We start from the raw sequence: 22,756 nt of genomic DNA, 5'->3' as shown, positions 1-22,756 counted from the left end.
GGACAGCTTTGATTGCCCACCTTCATTGAGGTCGAAGGGTGGGTTTAATGGAGACTTTAGTTCACATAGGGACAGGTACTACCCCCAGGTCAGTGACTACTAAACATTTTGAATGGGTTCTTTAACAGCCAAGTTAAAACTGTTTTAATGGTGAGTGGTTCAGACAATACTCTAACAACCGTTTCTGCATCAGTTTTTATTTTATGGACAGACCCAGCACAGGCAGTTACTGTTATCAGTTCAAAGAAGTCTCTTAAAATCTTTTAAACTCATGATAGAAATAATCGATTGCTATCAATATGTTAAAATTATTTCAAAACAATTTGTTTTACTGTTGTTGGTTCTAACAAAATGACCCCGCTTAGACTCATTTGGGAGAAGTATTCCAAAGTTTTCTTCCTCCAAGGAAGAATAGGCAATTTAAGAGTTTCTGTGTTTCCCCAAAGACATTGAACTGAGTATTTCTCAAACATGGCCTGAGTCTTCTAGAAGTATGGGACCATCCACAGTCTAACCTGTTATTCCAAGATAGCTGCACCCATTTACATGGCAACCTTGGGGTGGTCTTTTTGCTAAAGAGACAGGAGTACAGTTGCTAGTTTAGAGAGTCTAGAGTTCTGGAGTCAGGTTGGTTGAATCCTGACGCCATCACTTACTAACTGTGTGACTTATGGCAAATTACCTGATTACCCTGTGCCTCTGTTTGCTCATCTCTAAAATGCAGATAATGTTAACAGATACAGGATGTGATAGCAAATGAGGGTAATTGGTAAATACAAGTGTTTAGAACAATGGTTACAACATGCTCGATCAATGTTAACTGCTATTACTACTACTGTTGGTACAATTGCTATTACTATCAGCTATTTTTTAAATACCATCAGGTCAGTGCCTTGTTTGATTTTTTCAACAGTGCTGTTAACAATATTACTCTGGTAAATATTCTTCCAGTTTTACATATAAGGTGTTTGAGAGAGTTTCCTACCAAGTATTTAGTTCCCAGTCTCATTTCAAATTATTTACGGAAGCTTTTTGTGATACTCTGCTCATGGACCACATGACTTTTGACTTGGCCTTTCTACTTCTTGGTGAAAGAGCTGACCAGATAAACTTCCAATATTTCACATCTTACCCCCCGCCCTGCCCCAGAAAATCCCCCAAGCTCATGTTACACTAAATTGGACATTAGACTTTCTGGCTTCCTTAGGCAGAAGCCTTCTCACACAGGTTAAGCAGCAGAATATTTGATCTTGTTACCAGAATGAGACTTGCTACAAGCAAGCCAGTTTGAGGTTGTGCCTAACAAAAATAGTACTTCGGTTTAGATTTCAGGAAACATGTATTCTGACTATATTTTGACTACCCTTCTTTTAAAAGTAAACTTTTAAAATTGAAAGATAGTATACATACAGAAAAGTGTGCAAATATCTGTTACGTGTATAACTGGATGGATTTTTTTTAAAGAGGGTACTTTTATTTTAATCTGAATATAAGAATGCAAAGGGCAAAACTGTCCAGAAATGACAAAATGAAACAGACAAAATTAAGGTTATTATTATTATTATTTTAAGTGAGTCTCTGTTCATTTAGAGTTGAATGATCTGACATAGGAATACTGGGATTTTTTAGGGAGATTTGTTGTTTGGTTGGTGGTAGGTTTTGGGGGTTTTGTTGTGTTTTTTTGTTCTTTTTGCCACATGGTAAGGCATGTGGGGTCTTAGCTCCAAACCCATGCCCACTGCAGTGGAAGCTCGAGGTCCTAGCCCCTGGAACACCAGGGATTCCCAGTACTATTGGTTTAAGTAGATAGCTTTATTCTGTAACTTGTATAGCTGATGAAAGTAATATGAAAGCAAATGGTAGTATTAATATAAAATAGCAATTAATCCTCTCTTTCTCTTTTCTTCAATAAATTCTTCCCTGCTTCCCTAGTTAAAGTCTAGACCCAGCCAAATTCAGACAATAGGATAATGATCACTAGCCTTGTAGGGTGTCAGAGCTGGAAGGGACTGAGGTCTTGTCACTTTAGCCCACTCTTTTTTTTACTGATGAGACGATGGAGTGCTGGATAAATGACTTCCTCAGGTTATCCACCTACTCACTGTGGCACTGGGATTTAAACCTGGCTTTGCAGATCCCTAGCCAGCGTTCTTTTAGGTGTAGGTATTACATAGTCCAGAAAGGGCAGATTTAGTCTCCAAGGAAACATGGCTTCTTGGATTCTTTCTCATTACTGAATGATTTTACAGAAGGCAAGGAACTTGTTTGTTTGAACTTGATACAGGCCCTCCAAAATGTATATTGTTCTTAGTGACTTTCTTCTATCTTGTTGCCATTGTAGCCTAGTGTAACAAATTTAGGCCAAAAATTGAGGAAATTTAACTAATTTAGTTTGTTAATTAATTTCCCCTCCAGAAAATTAGACTTAACCCTTGAATTTACTGAATAGATGACCAGCATATAATTAATTTCAGAAGCATAGTTTATAACAGGATCATAGTGAGCTATGATCACTTCCCAAGGAAATCTCAAGACTGAGCCTCCTGAAAGACAGGAATCTAATATTCTTGGTGGTGCCTTCCTTATTTGCTCTTCAATATCTTTAAAAGCCTGTGTTTATTCCAATAAGGACCTACTATAAAACACATGGAACTTGACTCAGTATTCCGTGATAGCATAAATGGGAAAAGAATTTGAAAAAGAATTGTTATTGTTGTTTTTCAGTCACTGAGTCATGTCCGATTCTTTATAACCCTGTGGACTGAAGCACGCCAGGCTTCCCTATCCACTGTCTCCCAGAGTTTGCTCAGATTCATGTTCATTAAATAAATATATATATATGTATAGCTGAATCACTGTGCTCTACACCTGAAGCTAATGCATAACTAATTAACTATGCTCCAATATAAAATTTAAAAAAAAATTTTTTAAAGCCTGTGTTTATTGAGTGCCTAATTATGCATACTATGTAGTAAGAGCTGAATATATAAAACATTTCTTTGGAAATTTAAAGTAAATAGTCCTGGTTCATATATATACATTATATGTGTATTTCTGTGTATATATTTATAAAACAACAGATTTAAATCACTATAGGCCTATTCTTTATTCCCAGAAGAACTTCTTTTAAGCTTCTTTTAACTATTGCTTCTTTTAAGCAAATTATGATTTTGACTTCACATTGCTTCTAAGCTTTCCTTAGCCCAGCATATCCTTTGAATAACAGCAAGTGCTCCTCAAAAGATAAGCCTTTGGAAGATCAGAGCCAAAATTGTAAAAACAATTTTATTTAGATGATGAGATATTTTAAACCTTTGAAATCCAGAGTACTTGAACATAATTTAATTTACAGTAATAATATACTTATAAATCACCACCACTTACAAAGTGTTTTTATATTATTTCTTAGCATGTCTGGAGTGCTGTATTGATTTCTGGAGATGTTAAGATAGATAAAACAGCCCTCGCCTTTAAGGAGCTTATTAGCCAATGGAAAAAACAAACATGAGCAAATAATTGCAACATGATATGCTAGGTGGGGCCCTCCAGGTGGCGCTAGTGGTAAAGAACCTGCCTGCCAGTGCAGGAGACGTGAGAGACCGGGGTTCAATCCCGGGGTTAGGAAGAGCCCCTGGAGAAGGGCGTGACAACCCACTCCAGTATTTTTGCCTGAAAAATCCCATGGACAAGAGGAGGCTGGCAGGCTACAGACTATTGGGTCGCAAAGAGTCGGACATGACTGAAGGGGCTTAGCACGCAATATGTTAGGTACAATAATCATTTGATATCAGTTACAAAGTGGTAAAGATTGTAGAGTATCTGATTTTGCCAAAGCAAATCAGAGAGAGCTCTTTGAATGATATGATTCCCAAATGGTGTTAAAGGGTTAGTAAGCATTTACTGTGGTGTGTGCATGTGTATAGAAGATTATAATTTCTGACAAAGGAAATACATGCATGAAAAAATCATGAAGTGTTCAGGTGACAGCAAATAATCTCACATTAAAGCTTAAGGGGAAAGGGTGTAGTTCAGAAAGTAAGGCTGAGGAGATTTAAGCAAAGAAAGAAACCTTATATGCCTTAATTAGGAGCTATAAGTGTAGAGCATACTTGTTGGAAGGCTTTAACTCAGAGATAGTATATTCTATCTCTGAGGGAAGGACTTGGAGTGTAGGAGATTGAGACGAGGAGTCAGTTAATTTTATACAGTATATTTATTACAGTAATCCAAAGAAAGAGATGGTAGTCTCTTGAGTTATACAGAAAGTGGAAGAAATTTCTTTTCTAGAGCCAGAGAGAGGACTTGCCAGGGAAACCACAGAATCTTAACTAAAAATGCCTTTTTGAATATTCACACTATGAAAATTAAAATTACAGTTAAGTCATTTTAATTTATACCTAGTTACTCTGTTTTTTAGAGCAGGACATGGCAACCCACTCCAGTATTCTTACCTGGAGAATGAGACAGAGGAACCTGGCAGGCTACAGTCCACGGGGTCACAGAGTCAGACACGACTGAAGCGACTTAGCACACACACTAATGCTAAGAAATTAGCATTAATACAAAACTATCAGTTAAACTAAGATACTTCATTCGAATTTCACCAGGTTATCCCTAATGGTCTTCTTTAAGTGAGAGATTTGATGGAACTACCTTACAAGGTACTTTCTTACACCAGTTTTGCTGGGGTATTTCTACTGAACATTTGTTTTGAGGGGTGCTCATATGTGGGTTTATGGAAAAAATAGTTTGGGGGCGAAGCAAATCAGAGAATTTGTATTTCCTCTTTCTCTTTATCTTCCCTCTCCCCTTCTGCTCTGCTTGTTCTCCTTCCTGCTCCTCCTCTCCCTTCATCCCCTTCCCAGCTTTTTCTGTCTCCCTTCCTCCCCCTTTTCTTCTCTTCGTCCTCGTTTCCCCACCTTTTCCTCCCTTTCCTCCCTTTCCATCTCCTCCTTCCATTTCTCCTTGTACTCCGTACCCCCCAACCCCACTGGTTTTCTCAGAGCCCTTTAAATATCAGTGGCATTGTTAATTTCCAAGAGAAGGCTAATATGTGACATTTCTAAAACTCATTTCACTGTTCAGCAGTTAATTTTGAGGGAGCATGCTTCATGTAGAGCTGCTGTCCTGGGATCCGTTCTTGGTCAGATACTGTGCCGAACTGGGGCATGTTAGGTAGAGTTACAGAGAAGTAGGTCACCCTGTATCCCCTGAATCCATAGCTACCCCTCATTGTTAAAGGGGAAGCAGATGGATGGGTTCCATACACCTTTTTGGAAGGCAGTCATTTTTTTGCGTATGTTTGAAAATGAACCAAAACATTTTAAATTCAGCTTCCATTAAGATAAGTTATGCTAAATTAAAACACCCAACAGTTAGTGAACTTTATATTGTTCACATGGGGTGGGAGGAGTAACTTGATGTGCCGGTTCGGAGCAGACATTCAGTAGCTGTTTATCCTTGGTGATCATGCTCACGTTTTATTTCTCTTTTGAAACATTGTTATATTTGGGCAAAATATATAAATAATTGTGCTTAGTTTGTTCAGTTAGGGTGGAAAGGTTTAAAAGGTGCTTTTTTTGATAGAAGTGATAAACTCCTCAATGAAATATATACTCTAGTAAACACTGAACTAGAAGGTGAGAATAGTGAATTTCCCCCCTACTTATTTTTCTATTCCTTGTCAAATAGAACAGTGATTTTAGAGAATAAGAAAGAAGAATTCTAAGGATTTGTTGAGTCAGGGAATTAAGAGACACATATGTTTACCTCAGTGATTAATTGTATTTCAGTCCCAAATACCCAGGGACAAAGATTTTATAATTTATTGGCCTGCATAAAGTGGGCTAATGTGATTCAAGTTCTTTCCTGTTAGACAGATGGCTTGGTGAATGACCAAAAGCAAATGAAGATTCACTATCACAAGAGAGACATTCATGGAACAGATGGAAGTCATTTTTCTAATAAACTCAGAATATTCAACCATTTTTTATAATAGCAGAGTTAACTAAATAGAGCATTATAAAGGTGAAGTATTTTAGACATCTTGAAAAGTAAAATATTAAATGTATTATTACAATTTTTTTCCTCAGTCTGTAAGTTGGAAAGTCATTTCACATAGAATGAAGAGAAAATTGTACTTTTAAGCAAGGTAGGCAAGGGAGTAGACCAACTTCAAGGAGAGGATGGTATAATACTGAAATATGTTAAAAAGCAGAGAACTCATTTCCTACATCCATTTTCTTTACTAAAGGAGAATTGTTTTCAAAGTAGCAGGGTAGGAAAAGCATTATTAAGAAGGAATTGAAGCACAGATAGATGAGTGGATAATTACAGAATACTAGACACTTTACATGAATCTAAGCCGTTTTAGATTTATATAAAGTATATATCTCATTACTATACTGAAAATATAGCAGACATGATTGTCATCCACTGTCAGTGAGTGCCTTTTGACGAATAGGAGAGATGTCAAAAGGTCAGTGATTAGCGTTGACCAATTTGGAAAGGAAAAGGTGATTTCTAGAAAATATAGACCGTTAAACTTGTTGTCAGTCATCTGTCCCCAACAAGCATATAAGATAATTAATCACATAATTAGCACTTAAAAGAAGGAAGTGGTGATTAACACCACTTTAGTAAGAAGTTGCGTCAAATCAATCCCATCTCTCTTCTATTTTTTTTTTTTCCTCTTAGAAGAGGGCAGTTTTATCTATTTACACCTCCTCTGAGTTCTAGGAGCAATGTAAGCAGTGTAAATAACTGCCCAACAAGATGAAATATAAGAAAAAGAGTAGAAATGCCTTAATATTTATTGGACTTATTAAATTCCAGGTCCTTTACTAAGCAGTTTACATATTATTTCTGTTTATCCTAAGCAGATCCCAGAACAACCATTCAGCCAGTTTTTGTAAGATGTGAGGAGTCCCTGCTGCCTGTTTGCATAATCACTTGCAACAGGAATTTTATATCAGATTCATGTGCAGCAGATGCAAAAATATTTTAGAGCCATAGTTCTCAAAACATTTTGGTCTGAAAGCTCATTTTTTTCTGCACTCTTAAAAATTATTGAGTACCCCAAAGAGCTTTGGTTTCTATGGGTCATATCTATTGATACTTACTATATTAGAAATAAAATTGAGAAGCATTTGAAATAAGAATACATAAGGATATATTCCAATAGCCATCAGGGGACTGACATCATCATCTCACTTCTGCAGCCTCTGGAAAACTCCACTGTATTCTCAAGAGAGAGTGCAAAGGGCAAGTAATTTTTAGTGTTGTTATGAAAATGGGTTTAACCTTGCTGACCCGCTGAAAGGATCTCTGGCACTCTTAGAGGGCCCCAGACCATACTTTGAGAACCATTGTCCTAAAGAAAGGATTCTGTCTAGAGAGATCAGGCTATGAAATCCTCCATCATACATCTTGAATTATAGTCTAAGCATCATTTCAGAGAATATTGGTTGATGGACTTGCCTGAGTCTTATACCTCTCTGTGCAAGCAAAGGTGCAGAGAGGTGCCAGGTGGTAATTCAGAGCAGTATATTTAGAGTGCTCTTCATGTCACTGAAGCTCATTAGTAACCTCACTTCTTGTTTAGTCGCTAAGTCGTGTCTGATTCTTTGTGACCCCATGGACTGTAACCTGCTAGGCTCCTCTGTCCATGGGCTTTCTCAGGCAAGAATACTGGAGTAGGTTGCCATTCCCTTCTCCAGGGGATCTTCCCAGCCCAGGGATCAAACCCACGTGTCCTGCACTGGCAGGTGGGTTCTTTGCCCCTGAGCCCCCTGAGAAGCCCAGCCAGGTCCCATTTCACCGTCAGCTGCCCTGTCCGTTTCACTGTGCGGGGACCGCCTGTGAGTGTGAGCTCCTGATTCCTTTCGCTGGCTTCACTCTCCTCAGCTTTGTAGAATCATGGCCGCTTGTACTCTTGTGTGCTGACCACACTCTTAACAGTTTGTGTTCGCCGGTTACATGGTGTGTGGTCCATCGCACCCAGCCAAGTCAGCTCACCCTCAGGCCTGCTTCGTCACACCAGCACTGCCACACGAGTCCACTCCCGACAGCAGCTCCTCTTGTTAGTATGCTGGTCGTGTACTGCTCTGACGGCTTCCCTTGTGGCCCAGCTGGTAAAGAATCTGCCTGCAATGTGGGAGACCTGGGCTGGGAAGATCCCCTGGAGAAGGAAAAGGCTTCCCACCCCAGTGTTCTGGCCTGGAGAATTCCGTGGACTGTACAGTCCGTGGGGTCACAAAGAGTCAGACACAACTGAGCGACTTTCACTTCTCACGTGCACTACTCCGAACAGTACTTAACTCTGGGTGCCGCGTTTTCGGAGACACTGACACGCTGGAGACCATCCAGATGAAGGTAACTAAACCGCGGCGTCCACGAACAGACCGTCGTTTTACAGGACGACCTCAGCCCCTTCTGGCTTCATGTCTTGCACTCTCTCTTCAGGTAGCCTGAGTTCAGCTCATGCTAAATCATCCTGTCTCTCAAATGTGGGTCTTCTTTCAGATTTTCATTCTTTTGCACAGAACTTTTCCATGTCTCTTGGCAGTGAGTTCCTACTTTACCTTCAAGACCCACCTCAAACGTTTTTTCCTCCCTTAAATATCCCTTAACCTTTGCTAGTTATTTTACCTCTGGGTTCTTGCAGAACTTATACATGGCCAGATTGTGCATCAGTCAAACTATCATCCTGTCCAAGGGTCACCAGAACTTTTCTGCAAATGACCATATAGTAAACGCTTTAGGTTTTGTGGATTTTGTGTGTTTCTCTCTAGCACAATAGCTCACCTTTGCTTTAAGTACAAAAAACAGTCACAGATAATATGTAAGTGAACAAGTTTGACTATGTTCCAATAAAACTTTACACGGATACTAAAATTTGAATTTCACATCATTCAAGAAACATTCTTCTTTTGACAACCCTCCCCCAACCATTTAAAAATATGAAAACCATTCATAATTCCTGGTCTATGCAGAATCAGGCAGCAGGTTAGATTTGGCCCACTGGCCATAGTTTGCCGACCCTGGATCTAATCAGTCTGTTTATTCTTTCAATCACTCATGCATTCGTTCATTTATAGAATAAATACTCATTTGCTGGATACCTAGGCACTATTGATACAGGGGTGAGAGAGACAGACATATTATGAAGACAGAATCTTCTGTGTTAGACTGTGCTTGCTGAATTCAGAGACTTTCTATTGCATCTCTGACCCCCAAGAATAGTACATTTCCTGGTACATTTTGAGATGTAATGAATGATTCAACAAAGGAATGAACAAAGGAATAAGCAATTATTTCTTTGCTAATTATTTCTCCTGTGACTTATGATTATGCTGTCTTATAATGTAAATGTGAAAGAGAAATGCTGCTAAAGACAAGTGAGTGATAGTTTTTTTTTTCTTTTGTTCTAAGTCATAAATTTTTAACAAAGGTTATTTTGGAAAGATCTTTGTTGAGTCTAGATATGAGGGTAAAATTTACACTTTGTCTATTTTGTTGATAAGAGCGCCATCAAAGTGATGTAGTTTAAGATGTATTGCTATTCTATGTGATAAATCATCTATATGATTTTTGGTATGAACGTTCTAATTAGCATTTAACTTTTATAATACAGTCATAAGGTAGATGGATAACTGATGGAAGGGAAGTTTTTAACTAAAGGGACATTTTCTCTCATTTGAATGTGCTGGATGACATCTTTATATCCTGCAAAAGGTGTATTTTAAGAATTAAAACCTTAGGTTGAGTTACGGTAGCACATAAGTATCGAAGATTCGTTTACTCATAAAGATTAGCTTCTCTCTTAAATAGCACATTGCATTTATGTGGTTTTTCAAAGTATTAACATACAGCCTTCAAATACTTGTTACTTCAAGTAGTTTTAATCATGAAAATGTGATAATGCTTATTTTCTTTTTATAGGCGAGATAAACTTTGGATTTGCATGGAGTTTTGCGGAGGTGGTTCCTTACAGGATATTTATCATGGTAAGACCAAAGTTATATGTTAAAGAGATTAAGTAGAATTTCTTAAAATACAGTTATTTACTATACTAAACATCAATATTTTGTGGAAAGTATGTTTTATCATTATACTGTATGGATACATAAGGAAATTTAAGATATATACAGGCGAAAGGAGCATTTGCTTTCTAAGTTAGAAAGCTGCATGCAGTGGAATTATTTGCTAATACTAAAGAAGGCATTTTATACATAGTTAGTTCAGTTGGAATAGGAAACAGGAAATGATAGATTTTCCAGAAGTGTTTAGAAGGCGTAATGAAAAAAGTGGGCTTTAAATTGGTCTTTAAAAGATTGGTGAACTTTGAGTACAAGGAAGAGATAGATGTACGCTCCTGGGGGTGAAGCAGCAGCACAGTGACATGAAGGTGTGATTCGAGATCACTCTCACTGTCTGGGTATATCTGGGATCAGATCCAGAGCCTTGAAAGCCAGAAGGAGGGACTTACAGGTAGTCTAGTGGCTGAGACTCATTGCTTCTACTGCAAGGGGCATGGGTTCGATCCCTGGTCAGGGACCTTTAAAAAAAAAAAAAAAAAAGGCCAGAAGGAAAAACATGAGAATATTGAGTATTTCTGCTTTATGAAAAGTTAATTATTTTCTGAGAATATTTTTTATTAAGGGTGGCTATTCTATTTGAGAATTTTTTCCTTTTTATTAATAGCATTTTGATTTCAAAGGTTCAGTGAAAATTGGAAAATATTTGGCACCATTTTGCATTACAGACCATAGTGTTTCTGGAAGTTTGTTATATTAAAAGCTATTTTCCCTTTTTATTGCCTTCATTTGGACTAATTTCTCTACTATGGTTTCCATACTTACTGATTTAATTTCCTTCTTTCTAAAGTTTGTTTTAGCTACGTCTCCTGGTGGTAAACTCAGTCTTTGATCCTCATTCTTAAGTGATAAGATTAAGTAGACATAGGCACATTTTCTCCACTGACGGATGTTCTCTGTCAGCATTTCAAAGATACTGGAGCATTGTCTTCTAGTTTCTGTAGTTGTTGGTACCTTCTGCTAACTATTGATCCTTTGCAGGTAATCTTCCTTTCTTTCTAATTACTTTTAAGATTTTTCTCTTCATTTCTGGTGTTTCTATTATCTAAATGTAGATTACTTTTCCTGCTTGAAACTTAAAGTGCTTACCTATGAGATTTTAGTTCTTTTATCACATCTGACAATGGCTAATTACTGTCTCTTCAAATAGTTTCTCCTTCAGTTTCTCTGATTGTTCCTTCTAGAATTTCCATTCCATGTCTCTTAAAGTCACCTTCATATTTTCCTGTCTTTAGTCCCTCAGAACACTGAGGATACTCATAGCCGTCTTCCAGTTCACTGATTGTACACATGTGATAAGTACATCCATTGGGTTTTAATTTTTGGTGACTGTGTTTTTCATTTCCAAAAATTGATTCTGTTTCAGGTCTCCTTCAGTTCTTTGTCTTATTCTTTTCTTGTAACTTTTCATCCATTCTTTTATATCTTTAGTTTTTTGAAGCATATTTATTTTTTAGTCTTAGATTGCTTCATAATTTAATCAGATATGTATGATTGGTCTTAGATGTCTGATTCTTCTTTCTTCATTAGGAAGCAAGAAAGCCGATTTTTACAGAAATAGGTTGTCATGTTATCTTTCCATATCAACCTTCTGATGGAAATAACATAGTAATATGAATTGTTGGTACTGATTTGTTTATGAAGAATCTATGGAAGAAATAATTTTGTATTAACTTGGGTGCTGTCAGACGTACATACTGAGAGAGAATATACATGCTTATACACAGCTCCAAAGCCTCTTTCTCTGCATTCACTCCTTTGATTTCACCTAGGTTTCTACCAAATAGCCTCCTCATGGCAATGTATACTTCTCTTTGGCTGTGGTCTACAGTGCTGTCTACTTACATAACCGTATAAAACGTGTACTTCCATTTCTCTGTGTGTGTCTGTCTGTTTCCTCCTCTCCTCTCTCTCTCATCATTTTGTCATTCCTTCGGGAGTAGTATAAAATATCCTGGATTACCTTGTTTGGTCAAAGAGATGTTCTACTTTTCTAATAACCACAGTGCTTATGGTGTTTTTGTTTGTTTCTTTGCTGGCATATACAAATTATATTTTGATTCATTATGCAATTTTTTTTATTAAAGCTGCTTTTAAAAAATTATTTCTGTTTATTTCTAAAGTACCATTAAGGGAATTTTTATATTTTTTCTTACTGTCCTTAATTCCATCATCTACTCAGTATGATTTTCTTAAATTTAAATCTTCTTGAAAGGTGAACCATATTAGTTATCTGTTGCTGTGCAACAATGATCTTAAAATTCGTTGTCTTAAAACAAACGTTTGTTATCTCACAGTTACTAAGGGTCAGGAATTAAGACTAGCTTAATTGGGTGATTTGCCTTGTAGGACAGGCCAAAACATGCGTAAGACATTTGGTCCATGCTAAAAGTCCTTGCAGTTTCGCCCTGTGCAGTGAGCGTATTTGGTTCATGCCACATGGTTTTATACAGGACCTGATATCAATCATCTTTTAGCATGGGCCAAATGCCTTAAGGACATTGTGGGCAGGACCAAATATGAACAAATACCAAGAGCCTTTTGGTGTGGATCGAAAGTCTTACGGAGGTTTTAGGCAGACCCAAATGTTTGCTAAAATGGGTGATTTTGGTTCATGGTCACTCATGAAGTTGTAGTCAAACTCTTGTCTGGAACTGTAGTCATCTGAAGGCTTGACTAAGGTTGCAGGATTTACTTTCTAGATGATTCACTTACATCAATATTAGCAGGAGGTCTCTGTTCCTTACCATGTAGATTTCACCGTAGGACAGCTTGAGTCTCTTCATAGGATGGCGACTGACTTCTCCCAGAGGAAATGATCCCGAAGAGCCAGGAGGAAGCCACAAACTTTTTATGATGTAGTCTTAGAAGTTGTATTCTGTCACTACCGTTACAGTTTGTTCTTTAGAAGCAAGTCACTTTTGTCCAGCCCACACTCAGGAAGGGAATTAAGTTGCAACTCTTAAGGGGGCTGTATCAAAGAATTCATGGACATATTTTTGACCACATGGCTGGGGGCAATGGGGCAAATCCTTCTTCTCTCCTTTTGCTTACTTTTCTTTGCAGAACTAACATTAGAACTTTATACTGTTGCAACATAATAGATTTTTTGGTCTCTGTTTTTCGTTGAACATTTTTCTTTCTGTTTGATGTTGTCCTTTAACAACTTTCTACACTCTGTTAAATCATTTATGTTGAATTCTTTTACTCATTCATTTCATAATTTTGAGATCATCTTCAGTGGGAGTTCCATATGACTTTAAAGAGTGTGTCCTTTCAACAATATTGGATTCTTTTCCCCAGGGCTCCAATGGCCTCGTTGTTTTCGATATATATTTGAACTCGAAACCTCAGTGACAAAGAGGCCTTATGAATTCCAAGGGAAGATATTTTTTTCCCCTGTCCAGATCCCAAGCCATGACACATCCCTAGTCATCTCCTGGTGCTTGTCTGCCGTTTTAATGAGGATGTAGCCTTTGAGGATTCTGGTTTTATGTGGGTGTTTGTTTTAACTCTTCCTTTGCCAGCCTATAACCTTTTCTTCTGTGCCCATGTAGGGGATAAAACTAACACCCTAGATACAAGATTGGCCTTCTCCTAAGAGACAGCTAGAATATTTGACATTTTTACCATCCTGTTTTTCATTTTTCTTTTTGCTTTTGGCTTCTGGGGAAGTCTCTTACTATTTATAAGCTTAGCTTAAAAATTATTAAAAATTATTTTAAAATGTTTACCTCGTGTTACTTTCAGGGTTTTCAGGTTATCTTATTTGTCATATTGTGGGAACAGACTTGTCAAGGAGGCCTTTCTTACTGGATGAGAGTAGGCTTATAAGCCACAGAAATTAGTTACTATATGGTTTATCCTCAGACACTGAAATTTAGCCTTGTGTCCCTAAAAGAATCTAAGTGAAATAGATTCTTCTCTCCCACAGTTGTAAAATACAAGCAGTCTGAGCTACACATGTTTACAAAACGGTTAAGTTTGTGTAAGTGGGAGATCACTATCTAGTATATGATTTCATCATTGGGATTTAATTCAATTTCTGGAATAGTTTCTCCCACCTAACTTACTTCTTATATTCTAAAGTGATTTAATAGTGAAAAAGAAAAAACTGTTTAAATGTTTTTCATAGTCAGCAGATGCACACAGAGGAAATACTATTCAAATATTATGATTAAACTATATGTATATAATATATATATATATAGAGAGAGAGAGAGATGGAAAGATGTCCGTGATAAGTGAAAAAGGCAAGTTCCAGAATTGTATGTGTAATATGATTCCATTTATGTTTATGTGTGTGTGCACCGCCTACCTGTGCTATATAAAACATCTGTGTTTAAAGTCATCTGGTAGAGATAGGCCACACTGTTGATTTTGTTTATTATTGAGTAATAGTGGTTTGGATCAGGAAGAGACCTATCTCTGTTGATTGAAATTTTTTATAGTGAACATGTGTTACTTTTATATCTATAAAGCAAATAATTTTAGGGGAAAAGTATTATTTTTAACTTAGCCAATAATTCATGTCTTGTCAGTTTTTTTTTAAAAGTTTTAATAAAAACTAGTTAGACATCTTGGCTGTGCTTTCTTTAACATTTAAGAGGTATTATGATCAGGTGTAAAAAATGAAAATGGAAATTAATTTCATTGACTATTTCACTGTTTTATTCATTCTGCAAATATTTACTCAGTAGCCTTTCCATGCCAGGCACTGTTCTAAACACTGGGGATACAATGAGCATATCAGACTTTTTTTAATTCCTGCCCTCATGGAGCTTACATTTCAGTAGAATTTAAATATATTAAGTCTGTTGCTTAGTGGAACTTTTACAACTTTGTCTTTTACTGAAAAAACACACTTTGAGTAATTTTTAATAAAATTAATTGTATTAATTTTCTCCTCTTATAGTAACGGGACCGCTCTCAGAACTGCAAATAGCGTATGTTAGCAGAGAAACACTACAGGTAAATTCAATGCTAATTGAAAAGTAATGTTCTTTATTAAACTAAATGTTTGATTATTGTGTATAACCTGTTAAGTAGAATAAGGATTAAATATTCCAGTTTGGAAAATTCTTGAATTTGCAAATTATATTTGCAAATAAACTATTTAAAGCTCTAGTATGATAATATACCTCCTAAAATTGGATTTACTTATTCATTTTTATATATCTCTTAGTACCAAAGAAAATCTTGAAAATTACACACTTTTATGGAATTGAAACTGATTCTGATACTAATTGGATATTTATTTTTAAAATGTTATTTCAAACTGAGCAGAGTTTAGTGAAAATTAATTGTCTTAGGAAAATTAGCAGTTCAGAGTGAGCTCTGCCTCTTTCATTTTCTTGATTCTTTTATCCTTTTGGATATTCCGGTAAAATAAAGTGATTGTCCCTAGAGCTTTCTGTGATGAGTAAATAAGTAAGAGAGACTACTACTCAGTTAACCACTTTAAATCGTAGAGAGTTTTTTGTAGTAAAGTCTTATTACTGTTTCTGCCTTTTTTTTTGTTTTGAAACTCCAGGGATTATACTATCTTCACAGTAAAGGAAAAATGCACAGAGATATAAAGGTATATGTCATATGTTTACTTAATGGCCCTCTTTTTCTTCTTAAAATATTTTGATCAAACTGAGCAAAATTGTCTCAGTTATTCTATTTGATGAATTTGTTGTCTTAATATGTTACTATAATAAAGTTGAGTGATACTTTGAAGATTTTCATTATTTTTATATAGCAACTCTATTGAGATACAGTTTACATACCACCAAATTCATGCCTTTAAAGAGTACAATTGTGGATTCATGTTTCAATAACACATTTTATCTTGTTTGTAGTTATTTATTTATAAAATGTAAATTAGGTCCATAATTTCCATTAATTTACAGACTTTAGGAAGTTTCTGGTTGGCTAAAATGTTTGTTCAGGTTTTCTTCTGTAAGATGTTTAGTAAATTTTAGCAGTCTTAAGGAACTGTCTTTAATAATGTATCAAGATGGATAAATTAAACCTTGACCTTTTCTGCTAGTCTTTACCTGGCAGGAGAGAGTAGGTGCACCAGGCGTGCTTGGTAAAACACCTCTATGAGGACGCTGAGGTTATTGCCAAAGATAACTGACATCTCCTTTCTTCTTCCTTATCCACCTTACCTCCTGCTTTTTCATTCCCCCTTTTGTTTCCTGAGCTTTTCTCTAACAGAAAGGTGCTAGCCCTTTTGGGGGGAGGGGTGGATCATGTGTTCTTAGAGTCTCTGATGAAAGCCACGGACTCTCTCCTCAGAAAATGCCCTTATGCACGTGCCTTCAAATAGTGCATGAAATTTCAGTGGACTCTCAGATCAGCTGCTGAGATCCTCTGCTTTAAGTGTGGTTCGTAAGCCACTTAAAAGACATAAGAAAAGAGCCTTGGATTCAAAGGTAGGAGGGATCCTAAGAAGATAAGTAAATCAAGAAAGATTCTGTCATTGGCACTTCAGTGATCTGGAAGAAGTGATAGATTTTTGTTGGAAATGGAGGTTGGAATGCTTTTTAAGCAGAGGGAACAGTGTGGGCAAAGATACAGAGATCAGAAATTGTGGGGTCATTTTAGGGATTGTAAAGTCTGCATCTTAGAGATTGAAGAGAAGAAAATGTAGGAGAGTGTTAAGAGATGGGGTTGGCCAGGAGGTTTGGTGCTCCATTATGCAAGAACTTATATTCTGGACTCCAGAGTTTGGGCCTGATTAGGTCGCTTCTGGCCATTGCCACTATTTCTCCCCTGTCTAAGCCACTATTATATCTCACCTGAACTTATGGAATAGCCTTCTAACTGGTCTTCCTGCTCCCATTCTTGAGTGATCCTACAGTCAGTTCTCTGCGTCACAACCGAAGTGACCTTTTTAACCCACATCTTTTCACCCTTCTGCTTATAAACTACCATTGGCTTCCCATGATACTCCATATATATTCAGATTTTTTAACGTGACCATTAAAGTTATGCATGATCTGGCCCCTGCTTTCCTCTCTGACCTCATTTCACACGTCTCTTCACTTTACTCATTCTGTTCTAGCCACACTAAACTTGCAGTTCTTGGAACATGTCAAGTTCATTCTGGTCCCAGGACTTTGTATTTGCTGTTACTGGAATGGTCTAGATTTTAGCATGACTCTTACCCTCTCTTCATCTGGATCTCTGTGTAATTATCACTGCCTTAGAGAGGCCTTTTCTTCCAGCTTTATCTTCAGAGTACTTACCCGTATCTGTCTTTGAACCATTTGTTGGTTCATTCATTCATTTGTATGATGTGTGCATGTGTGGGTTCATTTTTAGATTTTCTTTCTCTCCTGCTTGGATGTCAGCTCCATGAGAGCTATAACTTTTTTGTTACTACAACCCCAGAGCTTAAAATAGCATCTGATTGCTGGTAGTCTCTCAGGGAGAGAGGGGTAAATGGGTGTGTAGATGGATGGATGGATGGAAGGAAGCATCATAACTACAGGTGACCTGATATAAACTGTAATTTAAAAAAATTAATCTGGAGAGAACAAATTGAAGACTCTGCAAGAGTCTAGATTGCTAGGGCTTAATTCAAGTTGAAATCACTACTCTAGTTTTTTTTCCTTTTTCTCATCTCTCCCATTACTGCTTAGAGCTGCAGTAATATCGGGGTGCAAATTTTGGTTATTTCTTCCTCTTTGGGGTGTGGGAAGGGATTTCCTGATATTTTTTCCCCAAACTTACTCTTATGTAATTGATTGCATCCTGAACCATAGAGGCTGCTTGCTTTTGCTTTCTCATTTAAAAGTTGCCCAGAGAGGAGGGGGATGCAGCCTATAGTACCTTTGGGAGGCAGTATTTCTATTTAACATTTTAATTGGACATACTTTAAATCATAAATCATATTTCTAGGTCTGAGGCTGCCATTTGTTATTTTAAATATGTATGTTTAATGTATTATATGTGCGGTCTGATAAATGGTTTCCTACTTTAACTAAAATGTTCTCACTTTGAAGGGAGCTAACATTCTATTAACGGATAATGGTCATGTAAAATTAGGTAAGTAAATTTGAGCTTCATCACTTACACAAATTTATTTCAAAGCATAGTAAGTTTGTTTTCCTCTGTAGGACTAGGTTTCCCCTTTCTCAGAAGTGTCTATATATTTTTAGGTAGAAATTTCATTGCAGGACATAACATATATAATCTCTCTGTATCTGTTTCCTCTTCTCTTAAATGGGAATCAGATTTGTCCTTCACATATGACAGATTTGTTATAAATAATGATTGATGATATAATGAATAGTGAAATAATATACCTTGAAAATTCCTTCACCTCTAACCCTAAAGGAATGGGACTTCTAGTAAGAAATCTGTACAAAATTACCCTGTAACTAAAAAACAAGGTAAACAGACAAAAGCAAAAAATCAATAATGCCAAAAACCCTATCTACTTAGGTAAGCTTTTAAAATAAAACACAGTATTAACTTACATAAGAATGTAATTTAGATGCTTAATGGGCTTTTATTTTGTAACTTTCGGTTGTCACCTGATGATTAAAGCAGTTCAAAACCTAAATTATAACTTAATTTGAAAGTTTAAGATAGAAAACATGTATAGTATAGTAACTTTATAAAATTGTGTCTGTTAGGTTTGAAACAATTATTTTGAACTACATGCCACTATAAAACAAATCAAAATGCAAATATTTATTTTCTAAAAATAAGATAAAACTATTTTGGTCTATAGCCTATAATAGGACTAAGCAAATTTAAAAGTACAATAATTTGCATAAAAAAATTTCCTAAGTCACCTCTATATATGAGAAAAGCAGCTGTCTAACTATTGATGGCTTAGTGAACAGTTTCCATCTGCAATTTAATGTTTTGTGTCAGTATTATGTGCCTTAGAGACCTCCTATATATGTGTGTGTATATATATATATATATCTTAGTTTGTACAGATTTATAAATCATTCGTTAAAAAACTAGAAAATATAGAACTCAACATACTTAATAGCAACATAAAAATAAACTAGTCTGTAAACTAGAAAATATAGAACTCAACATACTTAATAGCAACATAAAAATAAAGATAAATTTCTTGATAGTGATTGGTATTGGTATTAGAATGTATTGCCAAGGTAAGATTTTTAGAAAAAGTCTGTTTCAATGCCGTTTCATGGTAGATTTGCCAGTAGAGATTTATTATTATTATTTTTTAATGTCAGCTGTCGTGTGTATGGCAGGAAATGAATGGAATGTATTCCTACTTAAGGTCCCTTCCAGAGACTTTCCTTGAGTTTCAGGTCCTGGGAATTAGAAATTATAACATTAAGTCTGGCAGCTTAGAGTCTCTCAGTTGTTTCTTCATCAGAATTATTGATCTTGACTTTTATTATTGTTTGTTTCACATGGGGATATATGGGAATCCACATGGCTATCATACACCATATTTTGTGATATTTTAATGCTAGTCCACCTAAAGATTTTAGAGTGATGTTTGAGAATGTCTCATTTCTATGAAATTAATTAAAATATTGAAAATTTTTCATGTTACTTTAATTTTACTTTCAGTTTTATTTTCTAAATGTTTCTCTCTTTTTTTTAATAGCTGATTTTGGGGTGTCTGCTCAGATAACAGCTACGATTGCCAAACGGAAGTCTTTCATTGGTACACCATATTGGTAATTTTATTTTGACTGATAATTTAACTTTCTGTTTTTCGATCATCATTGTATGCAGTGTTTATTTAAAAATAGACTGAATGGTCTAAAACAGATTAAGAAGGTCATCAACAGGCCAAGTAATTTAGGCATATACACTGTGGATGAATTACATAATCACTGAATATTCTACCATGTTATTTTTCATTAAGTAGAAAAAGCATTAAAGATTGATGTGGCTTTTAGAAAACCTGATACAAACCTGATAGTTCCAGTTTTGCCCCCAAAAAACCCTCAGCTCTTGGTCCTACACATATTATATGTATTTTCATAGATCAGTCTGTATTCTGACAAATTTTTCAACATTATATTATTCATAGTATTCTCTTGCTCAAAACTTTTTGAACCAGCTAGTTGGAAGGAACCTAGTCATCAATAAAGTGATAATTGGCTTACATTAAATTTTGCTTATTTCTGGGGTTCTTGGCTTGCTCATTGGTCTTTTCCTCTACACGCTCTTAGATTTGTCCTTCCTCCTATTTGCCAGATCATTTACTATTATTTTACTTCTGTCCAAATATGTCTTCTAGATTTTTCAAAGATGCTATGTTTATATTTCTCTTTTTGTTCTCATTATTTGAGGTTGATTTCTGAGAGGAATAAGAGATTAAAGACTTATCTGTTACAACTCTTTTTAGGTACTCTGTCTCCTCAGTTTGATTTTAAACATCTGGAGGAGGTCTCATTCAGTCTCCAGGATCTAAGATGATTCTCCTCCAATTCTTCAGCTCTCTCTCTAATATCACATCTTTCCCACCTAAACTCTAGGGATGGAGAATATTTACAGAATCTCTCATTCACTAAGGTTGGCGGTTATTTCAGTTAATCAAAAAAAGTCTGTGATATTGGCAAATCTCAAAATTAATACACTACACATGTACCTTAAACATTTATTTCAACTTAAGGTGAGTGTACTTTTTTTTTGGCAGGGGACAATTTTCTGATATAGGATCAAGGCCTTTTCTTTGTGCAGATAACTAGTTAGATGTATGCAAATAAACCATGTTTTTTAGTTTGTATTTCTCTAAAGTCTAGTGAGAGCCCAGCCAGACAGGTTTGTTGAGGTATAAATGTAACATTTAGGTGTACCATTCTATGAATGTTGAGAAACTCTGTGGTTGTGAAAAAAGCCGCCACAATCACTGTAAAACATAGGTTTCCATCACCCAGAAAAGTTTCCTTTTGTCCCCTTTTTATAAATTATTTTTGCCCATCTCTAACCTCTGGCAGCACCTGATCTGATTTTGTCTCTGTAGTTTCGCCTTTTCCCCCAGTGTCATGCAAACGGAATGATGCAGTCTGCAGCCTTCCTAATATTTTACGGCTGTCCTGTTCGTAACCTGGTTTGCCAGGGTTTTTTGGTTTTTCATCTTTAGAAACTTGTCTTCAAGAATCTTTTCTAAAGCATACATTTTCATTTTCATGACAACTTATTCTTTTTACCTTCATAATAACTTAGTTTTTATAATACTTGATTAAATTACATGTTCATAGTAACAGATGTAACAGACAGGATCACAGATGACTCAGTTGACTGTGGTAAGGAGGCAACCTCACTGGCAGGAGTAGAAGTGCGCAGGGTGGAGTCTATCACTCATATTTTTGTAGAGGAAGAGGGAGCCTCACCTGTGAGCTCGTTAAGGTGCTGGCTGTGCGCACCTGCATCCCCTAGGGCATTTCCACAGCTGGCTGGAACCTAGCCGTCAATGAAGGTACAACCGTCATCCTTAAAAATTCACTTTTCTTAGGATAATCTGCATAGTCATAAGAGCTACTTTAAAGTTAAAAACCATCAAGGGTTTAGAAAATTAGAAGGAGTTTTATTGTTTGTTTGTTAACTGGGACTTTCCTGAAATAATACCGGGAAAATAAACATTCTTGTAAGGCTGCCTAGTTAAATCATACTTTTTTTTTTAATCATACTTTTGATACGTAAGAGTTGAAGTGTTTATCTCATGTAGTTATTTTCAGAACTACTGCTTAGGATTTGAAATTTTTTATATTTGAAAATCAGTGTAGGTATTTAATAAAAAATAGATTTATAGATATAGAAAAAGACTATAATAAAGTTGAAAGAAACAAAAAATTTACTGAATTTAGGTAACTTTCCTCTGAGTAAATACATTTCTTTAAAAAAAGCAGACACTCATTTTTATAACTTTCCACCACCAATTAAGTTTATAGTAAATACTAGTTAAGTACTAAATCAAGATTCTTGGTGCTCTGGTAAATAGTTTTGATCAAGTGAAAACAGTCAGAGACCAGATGGTTATTGATGTAAAAAGGAAGAGCTAAAAATGATAAATTATTTATTACAGTATGTTATTTCTCTATAGAATTTTGCATATACAGAGGAAGAGAGATTGGGGTTTGGACAAATTTAGTACATGTTGCTCTATTACATTTGTAAATTGTTATAAACCTTTATACGAAATAGCTAACTTAGCAAAGTAACAGATGAGAAACCAGTAGGGGCTTGGGATGAGGTCTTATGAGATGTTGCCATCTCATCTTATGAGATGTCACGATCTTGGGAAATATGAGCCATCTTAAGTACTACATACTTATTTTTCAGATGTCAGGGTCTAAGTAGGCCTCAGCTTACACAGTGATGGTTCCATGTGTCTGGTGGGAATAAGAAGATTAAAATATAGTAAACAGTTTTTTCTTTCTGGACTGTTTCCTTCAGGATGGCTCCAGAAGTCGCGGCTGTTGAGAGGAAAGGGGGCTACAATCAGCTGTGTGACCTCTGGGCGGTGGGGATCACTGCCATAGAACTTGCCGAGCTGCAGCCGCCTATGTTTGACTTACACCCGATGAGGTCAGTGTGCCAGGCCTGAAGAACGCTGTGCTCAAGTCAAGGTCCCGTCCCCCTCCCGATAGTATTTAGCATGCCATGACCAAATAGCGTTCTTAGTTTTGCTTCCCCTTATTTGGAAATAGTAGTAG

The 22,756-nt window shown here is 36.2% G+C and overlaps 1 protein-coding gene across 4 annotated transcripts in view; it reads left to right on the top strand.

Moving 5' to 3' along the window:
• MAP4K3 (mitogen-activated protein kinase kinase kinase kinase 3) overlaps positions 1 to 22,756 on the top strand; it is a 174,056-nt gene that overhangs the window by 86,986 nt on the left and 64,314 nt on the right. For all 4 annotated transcript variants that reach the window (XM_043468396.1, XM_043468394.1, XM_043468395.1 and 1 more), the window contains exons 4-9: positions 9,943 to 10,007; positions 15,013 to 15,068; positions 15,631 to 15,678; positions 18,098 to 18,140; positions 19,696 to 19,768; positions 22,497 to 22,628. In XM_043468396.1, coding sequence (XP_043324331.1) covers positions 9,943 to 10,007; positions 15,013 to 15,068; positions 15,631 to 15,678; positions 18,098 to 18,140; positions 19,696 to 19,768; positions 22,497 to 22,628 — 417 coding nt within the window. The remainder of the gene's footprint in view (positions 1 to 9,942; positions 10,008 to 15,012; positions 15,069 to 15,630; positions 15,679 to 18,097; positions 18,141 to 19,695; positions 19,769 to 22,496; positions 22,629 to 22,756) is intronic.

The sequence above is a fragment of the Cervus canadensis genome, chromosome 5 (genome assembly GCF_019320065.1).
Source record: "Cervus canadensis isolate Bull #8, Minnesota chromosome 5, ASM1932006v1, whole genome shotgun sequence".
Taxonomy (NCBI): Eukaryota; Metazoa; Chordata; class Mammalia; order Artiodactyla; family Cervidae; genus Cervus; species Cervus canadensis.
This window is presented reverse-complemented; position numbering and strand designations above follow the sequence as displayed.